Consider the following 13,531-nt stretch of genomic DNA (forward strand, 5'->3'; position numbering starts at 1 on the left):
TATCAAGGATAGGTGGGGATATACTTTTCACTGTGAAAGCATAAGAAAATACTAAAATTTTGAAGCAATGATTCCTGGAGGTGCCTCTGTGGATTTCCCATGGTTTGTGCATTCACTGGGAATGGTACCAAACTTTGATGGTACCTTTCCTCTCGGATTGATGAAAATGGAACCTAACTAAAGAAGCAGACAAAATAGTCAAAATCGCTTAAATTTTAATTAGGATAATCTTTCAGCTCACTATAAGCAGCAGGTGTCCTAGGAACCCAAGTTGGGATAAACTACTAACATGGAAGGAAGCACAACATTCAGAGACCCAGCTTTACTGAGTACAATGAAGAAATCACCCCATTGGCATAAAACTCGGAAGGGGAGAGCCAGCATTATTACCACGGTGAAGCTTGTATGCATGCCATGTTTATGCACACATCTTCTTGAAATAAATAAAAAATTGGATATTGGATTAGGGAAAGTATGCTACACTTCCTGTTTTCTTTCTCCTCTTCAGCTATTGAGATGCCATTCTTTCTGTGGGAGACATCAAATTAACACAGTAAGGTGATTATGTGGTTAAGTACTTCATTTCTAGGTGGTTTAGTAGTAAAAGTTGACTTGGGCATACAAAAACTCTTGAGAGAATGAAACAGGATCAACAATGATAGATCAGCACACTGAAACAAATTCTAGACTTTATCTAGGATCTCAGTCTTATTTTTCTCCTCTCCTTTTCCACTCTCTGCATTGTTCCAGGCTCTGCTTTGGTCTTTAATGCCAGAGTATTAGCACTTTTTAATCCATTCAATCCGATAAAAAAAAAAACAACCTTATGAGATTCTTCTATTTAATGGATGGGAAATTGAAGCACTAAAATTGGCCAGATAGTTCAGTGGAAGAACTTTTTCCTAGCACAGGGGGCCTACCTACTTGGGTTCTATTCCTAGCAATCCCATATGGTCCCCACCAGCCCCTCACACACACCAGCCTACTAGGAATGATTTCTGAGTGCAGATCCCGGAGTAACCCCTGAATATCTCTGGGTGTGGTCTCCACACAAACAAATAAACAAACAAACAAAAAAAGAGAGTAAGGACATTGCTCAATTTTTAAAACTCAAAGTGGACACGGCTCAAATTGTAAACATGTTAACATTTTAGAGTGTGGGGGATAAATTCCAGTCTTAGATCTGGTCCAAGAATCTGTACATTAGCTTTTCTTTTGATTCCTGCTTTGATTCAGGTTTTATTTTTGCAAATCAAAACTTTGCATCTATAGGCCTTTAAAATGAGGAGATGCAAAATATGCAGAGGTTATGAACGGGTTAACGCAGAAGTGCGACCCACGAGTTGAAAAAAAAAAAGAAAAACAAAACAAAACAAAACAACAAAAACAAACCACCCAGAGAAAGTCTCTTCCAGCCCCTGCGGGAAATTCAATGGGCCTCCTGTTTCTTTAAACTCCCTTTCGCTCCCCTGCGGACCCTTTTACCAAAGCAGCTGCAGCGGTGGGAATAGGCGCAGCCTCCCACCGCCCGCCTGCGGGGCCGGGGTCCTCGGGTCCTCGGGGGCACTGGCGGGGTCAGCTATCCCGCCTAGCTCTGATTTGCTTTCTTTACACCCCAACTCCCTCCGCACTGGGCCTCCCGGGAATGGCCTCAGCCATTAACCCTTGAACGCCCAGGAGGACGCTGCTTTGGTGGCGAGTGTCGGTCTGCAAGGGGCTTGGGCGCTGCAGCCCCGGCAGCTAAGGGCTCGAGCTGGGTGCCGGGATGGTGTTTCCCGGGGTGCATGGCCACCTCTGGGAGCACCCCTCCACCCCCATTGCTGCCGCTGCTCCTGGCCACCCGCTGTCCGGGGCGCGCGGTGCAGGAGTTGTCCTCTCCTCCAGGCATAATTTCTCAGCGAGGAAAGTGCAGCCATTGGACAGGTCGGTGCTAGCTGCCGACATCGGGGGAGGAGGTGGTTGAAAAGCTGGGGAGCCAGGGAAGGAGGAGGGAGTGGAGGGAAGGAGGAGGAGGGTGCAGAGCCGGTCTAGCAAATTGCACGCTCCCGGGAGTCCCTCCCCAAAGTGTGGGAGAAAGGGAACGTGGTGGAGCACGGGCGGCGGAGCACCTCCCTCCTCCTCCTCCAGCGCCCCAACTCCTGGGGGGAGGCTCGTCGCGGCTTCGGGGGGTGAGAGCCACTCCTGTGCCAAGAAGAAACCCTCTCCCAGATCGGATTCAGTCGGACTTGTCCACTCCTGATTTCAGATTTTCTCCTCCTCCTTTGCAATCCAAACAAAACATTCCCCCCCCCCCACCACCACCACCTCTTTTCTGGCTTTCGGATCTCAGCCTGCTGCTTACTTACTGCAGCCGCCGGAGCTGCTGCCCATCCTTTTTTTGAGGGGGGGCTTGCTGGAAAGGACGCGCGCCCCGAATTGGGCGAAGAAAAGAAGACAAAAACTTGTCCAAACGGTTTAGTCAGAATCTTTTTTTTTTTAACGCTTTTCCAGCAGATCTTAAACCTCCCGCGGGGAGCCCTATCCCAAGACTGGGGGAAACTTCTCTTCCCCGCTGACAACCCCGTTCGGAATTCGGAGGCGGCACCGGCACCGGCGCCGGCAGTTGGATTTGCAAGCAGCTCGGGGCGCATCGAAGGGGGCTCGGAAAACACCATCTGCGGACACCCGGGTGGCTTTGCCTGGGTGCAGCGGAGAGTTTGCAAGCTCGGGGCTGCAAGTGGCCTCTCCTCCCGGCAGTTGTGGTTTGGGGTGTGTGTGTGTTTGGGGAAAAGGGGTGTTGCAGGGTTTTGCCTTGGAGCGCCTAGCAAGTTGCACTCCTGGCTCTCCTTGCACTCCCCTTTTCTTTCTTTCTTTTCTGTCCGGGCTCGGTGGTGTGAAATCGCAGCGAGATTTTGAGCGAAATCGGGGAGCTAGGCTTGAGTGAGACATATTCATTGCCTTCGCCCCAGAGTTCCAGTCCAGTCTCCCTCCGGAGGAGCGCCGGAGCACCAGGGCGCCCGGGGAAGGAGCGTCCGGGATGGGGAAAGGACTTGGTCGCGGCGGCGGCGGTGGTGGCATGGCGCGGTTCCCCAGGGCAGACCTAGCCGCAGCAGGAGTTGTGTTACTTTGCCACTTTTTCATGCACCGGTTGCAGTTCGCTCAAGCGGAGCCTGGGAACCCCATCGTCGATGGTAAGATGCGATTTTTCATTTCGCTGCTTGATTTGGGGGCGCTGCGGGAGACCTTGGGCATTCCCCCCACTGTCGCTCCATCTGCCAGCTTGCTTCTTTTGGGGGGAAAGTTATTGGATTGCTTTCTCTATCAATTTGGGTTGCCCAAATGAAAAGATGATGGATTTGGGCTGGAAAAAAAAATAAATAAAAGAGGTTGAAAACTGGGGGGTTTCTTGAGGATGTCTTAGGGGCTGCCTGCACCTGAACTGCAGAAGTGGTGCTGTCTTCCCCAAGTAACCCAGGGAGGGCACTGGTGCAAAAGCAATGCTTTCTGTGGCCACCTCGCCCCGAAACTGGCTTCTTGGGGTCTCCCTCCTCCTGATGCTCCTCCTCTTGTTCATGCTAGCAAAACAGCCTGTGTTTAAATGGGAGCTTGAGTGTGGCGGTGGCAGACGTAGTGGCAACCAGGGACTGCAGGGGAGAAACTGCAGGAAGGAGAGAAATTGCTGTGGCCGCGCTTTCCTCTCTGCCCGAAGATCCTCCTTACTTTGGCTGCTTCTCTCGGTTTAGGATTGAGCGGGTGCTAGAACCCTGGCGCGGGGTAGAGGGGCGGATAATGCCAAGAAGAAGGGGGAGAAGGGGGCAGAGGTGGACGGGCGCGCGTGGTTGGCAGCCGAGCTTGGATCCCATTGTCCTCTCGCAGTTCTGACCCGCCTGAACGCGCAGAGTCTTGTCCCCGTTTCCAGTCCAGGTCTTTGCATCTGTTTGTGGGGTAGCACTTGTGGGGGACCACTCGAGCCAGATGTGGGTCCAGCCCTAAGTCCGGATGTACCAGCTTCCCCCGCAGTCTTAGCTCCTTGGCGGGGCAAAGGCTGCCCTCTCCTGGGCATCCAATCTGCCGGGATCCTGCCCACTGCGCCCCAGTACAGCTTCCCAGGAAGAAAGGGGTTAAAAGCAGGCAAGAACCCAGAAGAGGACCCCCTGGAAGTAAATGTGTGAACTCGGCTAGATTGGCCTAGGGGCAATGGGATAAAATGCGCTGGGAGGGAAAAGGGGAAAAAACTTCTCTGGCTGAGGGCATCAGGGTTTGGTTGGCTTTTCATATGGATGAATGGTGGGGTGCTCACCCCCAGAGACCATTCTTGTTGGCTTTTGTGCCAGAAGCTTAAAGAGTCGCAGGTGCAGGCTGGGGAGGGCAGGATGGCAGGTGAAGCAGAGAGGGTCCTGAAAGAAGTTTTTCAAGGTCATTTTTATTGAGTTGAGACCTCTAAGACTGAACCCCAAGTCCTCTCCTCCCTTTGTGCAGTTTCTTAGCTGCCAGCAGAAATTCTGTTGTGCTTTCTTTAGTGAAGGAGGAGGGGCTTGGGTTGGGTGATGTAGTGACACTTCTCTTCTAGGGGTGTGGGGCCAACCTAGTGGCACTTAGGGCAGGGTTTACTCCTGACTGCTCTCAGGGAATCTCTCCTGGCAGGGCTCAAGGGACCATATCTGGTGCCAGGGATCGAACCCGGGTCAGTTGCCTGCAAGGCAAGCGCTTAACCTCTCCCTGGATACCCACTCTTGCCCTACAGCAAAAACTTTTAAAGCAGTGAATTAAACTCAACTTTCCTGCTGGTTTGTATGTCTGTGTTACATACATATCAATGTTCTATGTAAATGAACTTAGATGGTGATCCAATTGTCAATAGTTTGTCTTCTGTTGCTTCCTCTGATGCTTTTCCTTAGTTAAAAAAATATCCATGCCCACCCACCTGCAAACCCACCCCCCACCCCCGGTCTGAGAAGGTCCAGCTCTTGTTTTAAAAGATCTATCTGTAATTTTTACAAGCATGCTCCCGGGATAAATAAACGATCATTAAAGAAAGCACTTGACTTAATCAGAACGGAGGTTTGAGAAATATGTATGTCGAAATGACACTGAAGCAAATGCATTTATGCTACAAAAAGAAAAAGTCAGCAAATGTTTGCTACTCTGAACATTTTGCAGTTAAATGTTACTATAGAAGAACATATACATATTTCACTAGTTTTCAGTTTTCAAGCTGAGGATGAAATTCATAAACTCTAAAATTGTAAATGTCTCTGTTTTATTGAACATAAACATAGAAAATGCTCAAATAACACCTATATTTTAAACAAATTTAGTGTTTCTGGTAGAAACTAGCTTAGAAATTGCTGAGAGGTCCAGATAGGTTTATGTCTATATGATAGGATTTTATATATTTTAGAAACTAGTGGGCTGGAGTATATTGGAATTTTTAGGATTTCTTAAAACCTGAAGCAACTTCTTTCCTGGATATCTATCAACATACGGTTTTACTAAATACTTTTTGTACTAACTAATTAGACGACTGGATATAAAATGTAGCAATGAAATGGAAGAAAAAAATAATGTTCTTTATAGGTAACCTAATTAAAATTTCAGTGGTGAAAACTAAAGTTTAAAATCTGGAAAATTTTCAGGTAGCAAATAGAATTTTTATTACAGGCATTTTGACATAAAGAAAAAATGCCCGATTTCATAACAAGAACAGTAAAAAAAAAAAAAGTATTTCTTTAGTAAGGGCTGCAGTTAATTTTATTGCCACCAGAGGGCAGAGAAACTGCTGTTTTTTAAATATATATTTTTCCTTTTTATTTCACTCTCAAATTGATGATCCTGAATATTTTGTTCTTCCAATGTATGATTTTCTTATATTTTAAATTATAATTTATAAAGGGTTGTTACTTTTGCTATAATAAGATTTTATTACGTATCCTGTTCAATCAACATTTATATTGTACCTTCTAAATAGACCTGTACTTCTAATAGTATCTTTGGGTAAAATATCATAGTGGAAAATCATATATCCTTTTTGTATAATAAGTTTTGGGGTTCTTATTTATGGTTTTACCCAGTGGTCAAGAATTACTCTTGGCTCCTGGTCAGGGGACCATATGGGATGCCAGGGATCCAACCTGGGTTGGTTGTGTGCAAGGCATATTCCTTTCCTGCTGTATTATCACTCTGGTATACATATTCAAATATTGTGAAATTACAAACATTATAGCTATATAAAGCATCTTTTATGACTAAAAGAGCATTAACACATATAAATTAATTTTTGAATGGTTCTAGTACTCTTCATATATCCGGAAAGTATTTACTCCCCCAAAATAGTCTTATCTAAACACCAACAGAAAAAAAATACCTTAGAGTAAACCTAAACTTTATAATTCTCAAGTACTTCTATGCTTTCATTCTATATCCTATTCTGCTTGAAGATATACTAACATCTTAAAGAATTAAAAAATAAAAAATAAGATTTAATTATATGTAGTTGAATTTTGACCTGATTTTTACTTTTGATATTATTTAATGTAACAATGATGTTAATTTCTATTATACAAAAAATTAAAATTAAAATCCCTGGGAATTTTAACTTTTAAAATTTAGATATTTCAATATTCTGGAAGCAGGTAGCTTACTTTTAGCTTATAATTTGTGTTTATTTTAGTGCTTCTCTAGTTGAATATTCTTCTGTTATTTTCTGCTTTCATTGGAGTTAAAGCCTTAAGTCTGAAATATTAGTAATTTAGAAGTTTGTTTAAACGTGTCTGTTGAGACTGTTAATAGCATAAGATTTGTAACTGCTTATATAATTAGTGGGTTAGATGTTAAGTGCAGATAACAGTTAATTCGGGTTAACTGTTCTTATAAATTAACATGGGTTAATTGGGTCAATAACAGGTAATTTTTTATTATTCCATAATATGTATGACACAGAACTTAAGTAAGAAACATCTTCCTTTAAAAATAGATTGGATAGGGTAAGTTTGAGTGGAAAAAGCTAGATGATCAGGAACATATGTTTATGTTAGATAAAGTTTTCTCATGATACATGTTTGCATAGAGATTAGAATTAATATAATATGAATCACTTGCATGCATTTTTTTAAATGGCGGTCAGAAGCAGGATTTTATTTAGGAGACTATGCATGAGAAAAACTTAACATTGCTCCATACATATTTGTTTTGAACAACTTAACATTGCTCCATACATATTTGTTTTGAACAAATCAGAAGTTTCTTTGCCAGAATGTAGCACCATTCATTATGTAGAGATGTAGACATGTGGCCCTTTCCAACTAGTTTTGTGTCTGTTGTTTTGCTTCCTGATAGAGATCTCCTAGTGTAGGAACATTTTGTTTTAAAAGATGAATGAACTGATCTGCAACTATGATTATGTGCTCTGAAGGTCTTGAGCAGAATTTCTTATAGTATTAGTCTTGTCATTATGGCCTTCAAAGACCATTGCCAGTTGGCTTTGACTTGCTGACCTTCCTCGCCACCTTTCAGTTTTGATTCCATTGGATCTATCAGTAGTCACGCAATAGATAGTTGGCAAAGTAAAACCAAAGTCTCTAATCTAAAGAGACGTTTTTATTGTTTCTCACCCTACTTATGACTTTTCTCATCAATAAATCGACATAAATAGACAGAATCATTGTGTATGGGGTCTCAAACTCAATTTACCTGGAGGATGCAGGAGGCAAAGTCAGGATGATCCTTGAGTACAAAGTCAATAGTAAGCCTTGAACATTGGGGAGTGTGACCCAAACAACTAAAACAAAACAAAACAAAACAAAAGATTCCTCTAGGGCAGGGCCACAAAATGTTGTATGGAGGGCCACAAATGGCCCGCGGGCTGCGAGTTTGAGACCCCTGGAAGAGATTAGGCCACACAGATCTATAGGGTTGTTAATGCTTTTTGGAAGCAAAATACTTTAAGCCTTCTGTTTGTGAATAGAACATTTAACAAGTTTATCTGACTCTACTTTTAATCTCTAAATTTTTACTCACCTCCTCAAGTCAGTACCTTCAACTGTGAATACACATATAGTAAACATACACATGGAAGTTTGTGCATACATGCATGAATATATAAAATAGTGTTATTTTCATGTAATATTTGAAGATTAACTATTAAATAATTTCAGTTCTTTGTGCATTTTCTTTTGAACTGAACTGTGCTTAAGTTAATGGTTGTTAAATTTCTCTTATGTTATAAACATACTCTGGAGGAGGCTTTAAAAGCATAAGCCCATAAAACTTGTTATGATAGCTGGGGTGTGTTGATGGCTATTGGGTGATATATTTCATGTTGTATGCTCCCTGAGTATGAGTGGGGGAGAGAAAAAAGAGGGAGATACATATCTATTATATCATTTTAAAGATATTTTGTTATTTAAAGTAGTTTTTGGGGGGCAGAAGGACATACCCAGAGATGCTCAGGAGTTATTTCTGACAAACCTGGGTGACCATATGAGATGCTGGGGATCAAACCTGGATTGGTCTCCTACAAGGCAACTACCCTACCTGCTGTGCTATTGCTTCAACCCCTAAAATGTTTAAGGTTTAATGTTAATGCAGTTGATGTACAATTTAAGTGAACCTCCTCTACTACCAAATTACCAGTTACCCTCCACTGCTGACTTGAGGTACACCATTGCCTTTCGAATTCAGTCCTCTCCAGTTCCCCACTTGGTCACCTCAGCTCTGTTGTTAGAGCCCAGGATTTGTTTCCCAAGGCTACTGCCCATTCACTTGCTTTGTTTCTTTAGTTCTTACTATGAAGATCTGACATTTGTTCTTCTCCTACATCCAAGATGTAGCAAAATTAAAAAACTTAAAAGGCAACATTTCCAGTTTTTCAAAACTGAGTAATATTTCATTCTTTGTCCCCTCATCTGGTGTTGAGCAACGAGGTTATTATCAGGCATTAATTTTTGTAAATAAAGCTGCACTGAACATCAGATAGATTTGGTGTTTAGTTTCTCTATTTTGATTTGGGGCTACACCCGGAGAGGCTTAGAATTTTCTACTGACTGTGCTTAGGGATCACTTCTGGCAGGGTTTAGGAGACTAGATGGGGTGGCAGGGATGGAATTGGGTTGCCTGCAATGTCCTCTCTAGCCCCAGATTCCTATTTAATGTAATTTCTTTTTTTTTTTGGTGTTGACCCATCTCCGGCAATGTGCCAGACTTTCTCCTATCTCTGTATTCAGGGATCACTCCTGGTGGGGTCAGGGGACCATCTGATGTGCTTGGAATCAAACTTGGCTCAGATGTTTGCAAAGAAAACTCCCTAACCACTGTACTATTGCTCTGGATCAGATTTGGTATTTTGATTTGAGATGTTTATTTTCTGAATTGATTTGCTTATATCTCCTGGATGCTATGAATAATGACCAGACATGTTTCCTTCTAAAATTTGGCTTCTTTTCTAAGTGGAGATTAGATAAAACTCCAACAAACATACATTATCAAGCTGATTATTTAGATGCTACTGTACCTGATTTTTAATTTTTTCTAATATCACTCTCATTATCTTTTCTTAGCATTCTCACATGTTGATACCTGTGTGTATCACCCATAGCTAAAAATATATTGTGTCTTAAATACCACAACTTTTAGCACTCTCATCTCCATAATAGATATTGTTTTAGAGATGGAAAATAAGTCTGACTAAACAAGAATCAATCAGCCTCATACACAAGGTTCTGCATTATTGGAATGCTATTCAACTTTCTCCTAATCTAATTCTAGTCTCCTGCTTTTATTCTGAGCACATTTTACCAAAGCTTGCTGATCTCTCCCTAGTTTTTTTACCCTTTCTTGTTCAGTAAGTAATTGATGGCTGCCCCCACTCGTCCCCTGACAGGAATTCTGTTCAGCAGAGGAATGGCCTGCAGAAGTGGAGACTCAGCAGTGTTGCTTTGATTAAGATAGTTTCTCCAGCTTGCCCTTGTTTCAGCTATGGCCTGGTCAAGTAGGCAGAATCATTATTAAAGAAAGAACAAGCTCAATTTCTTTTACACTGTGGAGTAGCTAGGCCTTGAACCTAGTTTATATACACTCTTCGTGTTCAATTTTGTTTTTCTTTATTCAAAAGGTAAGAGATATGTTAGGGAGGATGGTAGAGTAATTGGGCATCTAGATTCAATGGTCCCACTTGGGACCTATTTGGAATTAGTATTGTTTGATAAAGATTGCACATAGAAACATGGGGTCAGAAATTGGGTGAACTTCCTTAAATGAAGACTTTTAATTCCCCCTTCAGAGGCAAACTCTGCAGACTTCAGCCAGATGAGCTTTCTTCTCCTCTCCATAGGAAAATAAGCTGCCTTCAAAGGTGGGTTTGCTTTGGCTGCAGATTTTTTCAGAGAGAGTATCTGATGATTTTGTCAAGAGAGTGTCCTAAAGATTAGGTTAAAGGATGAATTGCAGATTGTTGTTTTTTTTCTGGAATCTCACAACTTATGAGTTCCTACCAATTCACCACCTATTAAAAATTAATGAATGAATACATTTTCCTACCTTTTGGAAGGATGGATGCACAACTTATTGAGACATTAACATTAGCAAGAGAATATGAGGAGGTTTTGAGAGGATAGTACAGTCTGTGTGTGTTCCAATTCGTAGCACCACAGAAGTGATCCCTGAGCACAGAGTCAGACGTATTGTATGCACTGAGCACAGCTGAGTGTGACTCCAAAGTAAATATTTACCTTATGGACAAAATTATGGAAACAGTATCAGAGTACTTCAACTTAAAATTAATTGTGATTTACAAGGTCATTGATAGTTGTGTTCTAGATGTACAATATTAGCACCAATCCCATCACCTGTATAAAGGTATTTCCAGATACCTTTTTACTTCCCACTTTCCATCTCCAGCCTTCACCCCTGAAGCCCATCACCTTGACAAGTGATTTTAAGAGTTTGATGTATTTTGGATCTCATGTTAACAGTATTGATGCCTGTGGTTTGGAATGTAGCTTTATTACCCCTCTAGGTCCTTGACCCTGCTCTCCTTCATTGATTTATATTTTTTATTTTGGGGAGAGGATACCCGCAAGTGCTCAGGGTTACTCCTGATTCTGCATTCAGAAATTGCTCCTGGTAGACTCTGGGGACTGTAGGGTATGTTGGAGTTAGAACCTGGGTTAGTCCTGTGTTGACCATGTGCAAGACAAATGCCCCACCCACTGTGCTATCACTTTGCCCCCCTCCCTTGCTTTCTATCTGACTCTTACTTCTCTCCCTAGAATCTTATCTTTCTTTGACCTTTCTTTGCCTCTTATACTCTGAGGTAAAATGTTCTTCTAAAAATCTCTTTCACTGCTTTGCATTTCCTTATCTTGTTATTCTATATACTACAGATAAGTGCAATCATCCTGTGTTTATCCTTCTTCTGGCTTACTTCACTTAAGGTAAAAGTCATTTTTTTCTTACATGATATTTGGAGAATGCAGTGTTACAAGTCTAAATAAAGCTGATAGATTCTTGTTAAGCATGATTCTTGATAAGTATATTCTGGTTTCTTTCCATTACAGTAATGTACTCTTTAGCTAGAATATGGCAATTAAGTATGCCTTTACTTTTTGATGATAATACTATTTTTCTATGCAACTATTAAAAGTAGCTTACAATTTTTCTTTCAGAAACCTTAATCTGAACATACACCAAAATGTTTCCTTAAGCTTTGAAATGAGAATAAGCTAGGTTTTAGGCAGAACATACCAATTTACAATAGAAAATTAATAAATAATAATTTCATGATTTTCAATATGAAACTCAATTTTCAATACTCTTACAGATATATTTATGGTATAACTCGTTCTGTGTCTATTTCCATGTTTTCTATTTACTTTTCATTATGTTTTGGGTTAACACCCCATGACACTTAGGCTCCTGGCTTTGTGCTCAGTAATCATTCCTAGTGGTGTTCTGGAAACTATATCTAGGTCATCTGGAGTGCAGGCACACCTGTTGTATTACTGCTTCAAACCCATATCCATATTTTCTTAAAGACACCAACATACATACTTTGACTGTAGCCATCTCTGGCCCAAGGAACTTATCATTTTGACTTTGTATCATTGTGGTGATCCCATTGATCCAGTCCAGGACCCCAAACATGCAAAGCTTATGCTCTACCACTGAGCCATCTCCTGGCTGTGAAACTAGTTATTTAGTTGGCATATTCTTTTTTATCATGTGCTGGGTCAAAAGAGCTCACTAAACTCATCACAGAGATAGCCAGGAGCAAGTCTACTATTGTGTCTGACTTCTTTCTTCTTTTGCTATCTGTTCTCTTCACTTGTGAAAGGCCTCGAGCAAATTGCATCAGTGTAATTTGATTGCACAATAATCATGATAAAAAAATATGGTCTGTAGTATCCTAAATACTATTTTCAGTTCCTATGAGTCTTGAGATTTAAACATATTCTTTCCTAAAATTTTGATTAAAAACAGGCTACCTTCTTAATTAATTTATTATTCCATGCCTCTTTGATTTAAAATTATCTAAGTCTGTATCATGTGTATTAACTTTTCTAAGAATTTTTAACTTGATATGAGCTACTGTAATTTTGATGACTTAACATATCTATGGGTTTGGGGAACATACATAGTTGAGTTTTTTAAATAATTTATCCATTTTAGTAGTCAATAGACATAATACTTTTATGATGCTAATTATTTCTATAATATTTTAAATCTGCTTTTAGAGATTTTATTGCCATTATGTAGTTTTCTGCATACCAAGTAACAGAAAATGAACTCAAAAACTTACTGATGGGTGTTTGCATTTTTATGGTTTGAATCTTGAGTTTATTGTGGATATTGTAGTTGTCCATTTAGATTTTCTCTACACATCAATAGTTTAAGGAATATTTAAACACTTAAATGAAAATGCTGAATGCTCTGTAAAACTGTAGTTGACTTGTAAAATTAAAGAAAATTGGAGCTGGAGAAATTGTTTAAGGGTTAAGGGTGGACAGCCCTGATCCCTGCTTCTTTTTTTGGTTATTCCCCTTAAGCCCCTCAGCATAGCTGGGCTTGCCAGTACATGCCCCCACCCCAAAATTAATTGAAGTAACACCACTTTACACATTAGTTTGACAGCATTCTTGTGATATTACAAAGATAGATACTATTGGATATTTTATGTTTTAATGATTTAATAGGATACTATATACTTTTCATAAGAATTCTCTTTTGAGTTATAACTTGGATTTTCAAGTTTGATGCTGCTTTCAGAACTTTCCTTTATTCAAACTAGATAAAAACCATGAAGCGTTTTTATTTTTCTTTGAAGCTGATCTAAATGGAATCTCTGTATCAAAATATTGAGGTGACATTTGCTAATATAGTCAGAACGACAAAGTACTGATAAATATGTTGTGAAATAATTTTGGTGGAGGCTGAATTGTGTAATCATTCACATCACTTGCTATTTTATTACACAAGTTCTACATGTACTTGTGTCAGTTTTAATTTTCCACTAGTGATTTATTCCACAAGTCTTCCATCTACAACTAATCAGTTTTGA

At 40.6% G+C, this 13,531-nt stretch overlaps 1 protein-coding gene across 1 annotated transcript in view; it reads left to right on the top strand.

Annotated features, from left to right (window-relative positions):
* The first annotated feature begins 2,786 nt into the window (after positions 1 to 2,786).
* PLXDC2 (plexin domain containing 2) overlaps positions 2,787 to 13,531 on the top strand; it is a 402,677-nt gene continuing 391,932 nt past the window's right edge. Inside the window, exon 1 of the mRNA XM_049777781.1 lies at positions 2,787 to 3,170. Within this exon, the coding sequence (XP_049633738.1) occupies positions 3,017 to 3,170 (154 nt within the window). The 5' untranslated portion in view covers positions 2,787 to 3,016. The remainder of the gene's footprint in view (positions 3,171 to 13,531) is intronic.

Source organism: Suncus etruscus, chromosome 7, assembly GCF_024139225.1.
Source record: "Suncus etruscus isolate mSunEtr1 chromosome 7, mSunEtr1.pri.cur, whole genome shotgun sequence".
Classification (NCBI taxonomy): domain Eukaryota; kingdom Metazoa; phylum Chordata; class Mammalia; order Eulipotyphla; family Soricidae; genus Suncus; species Suncus etruscus.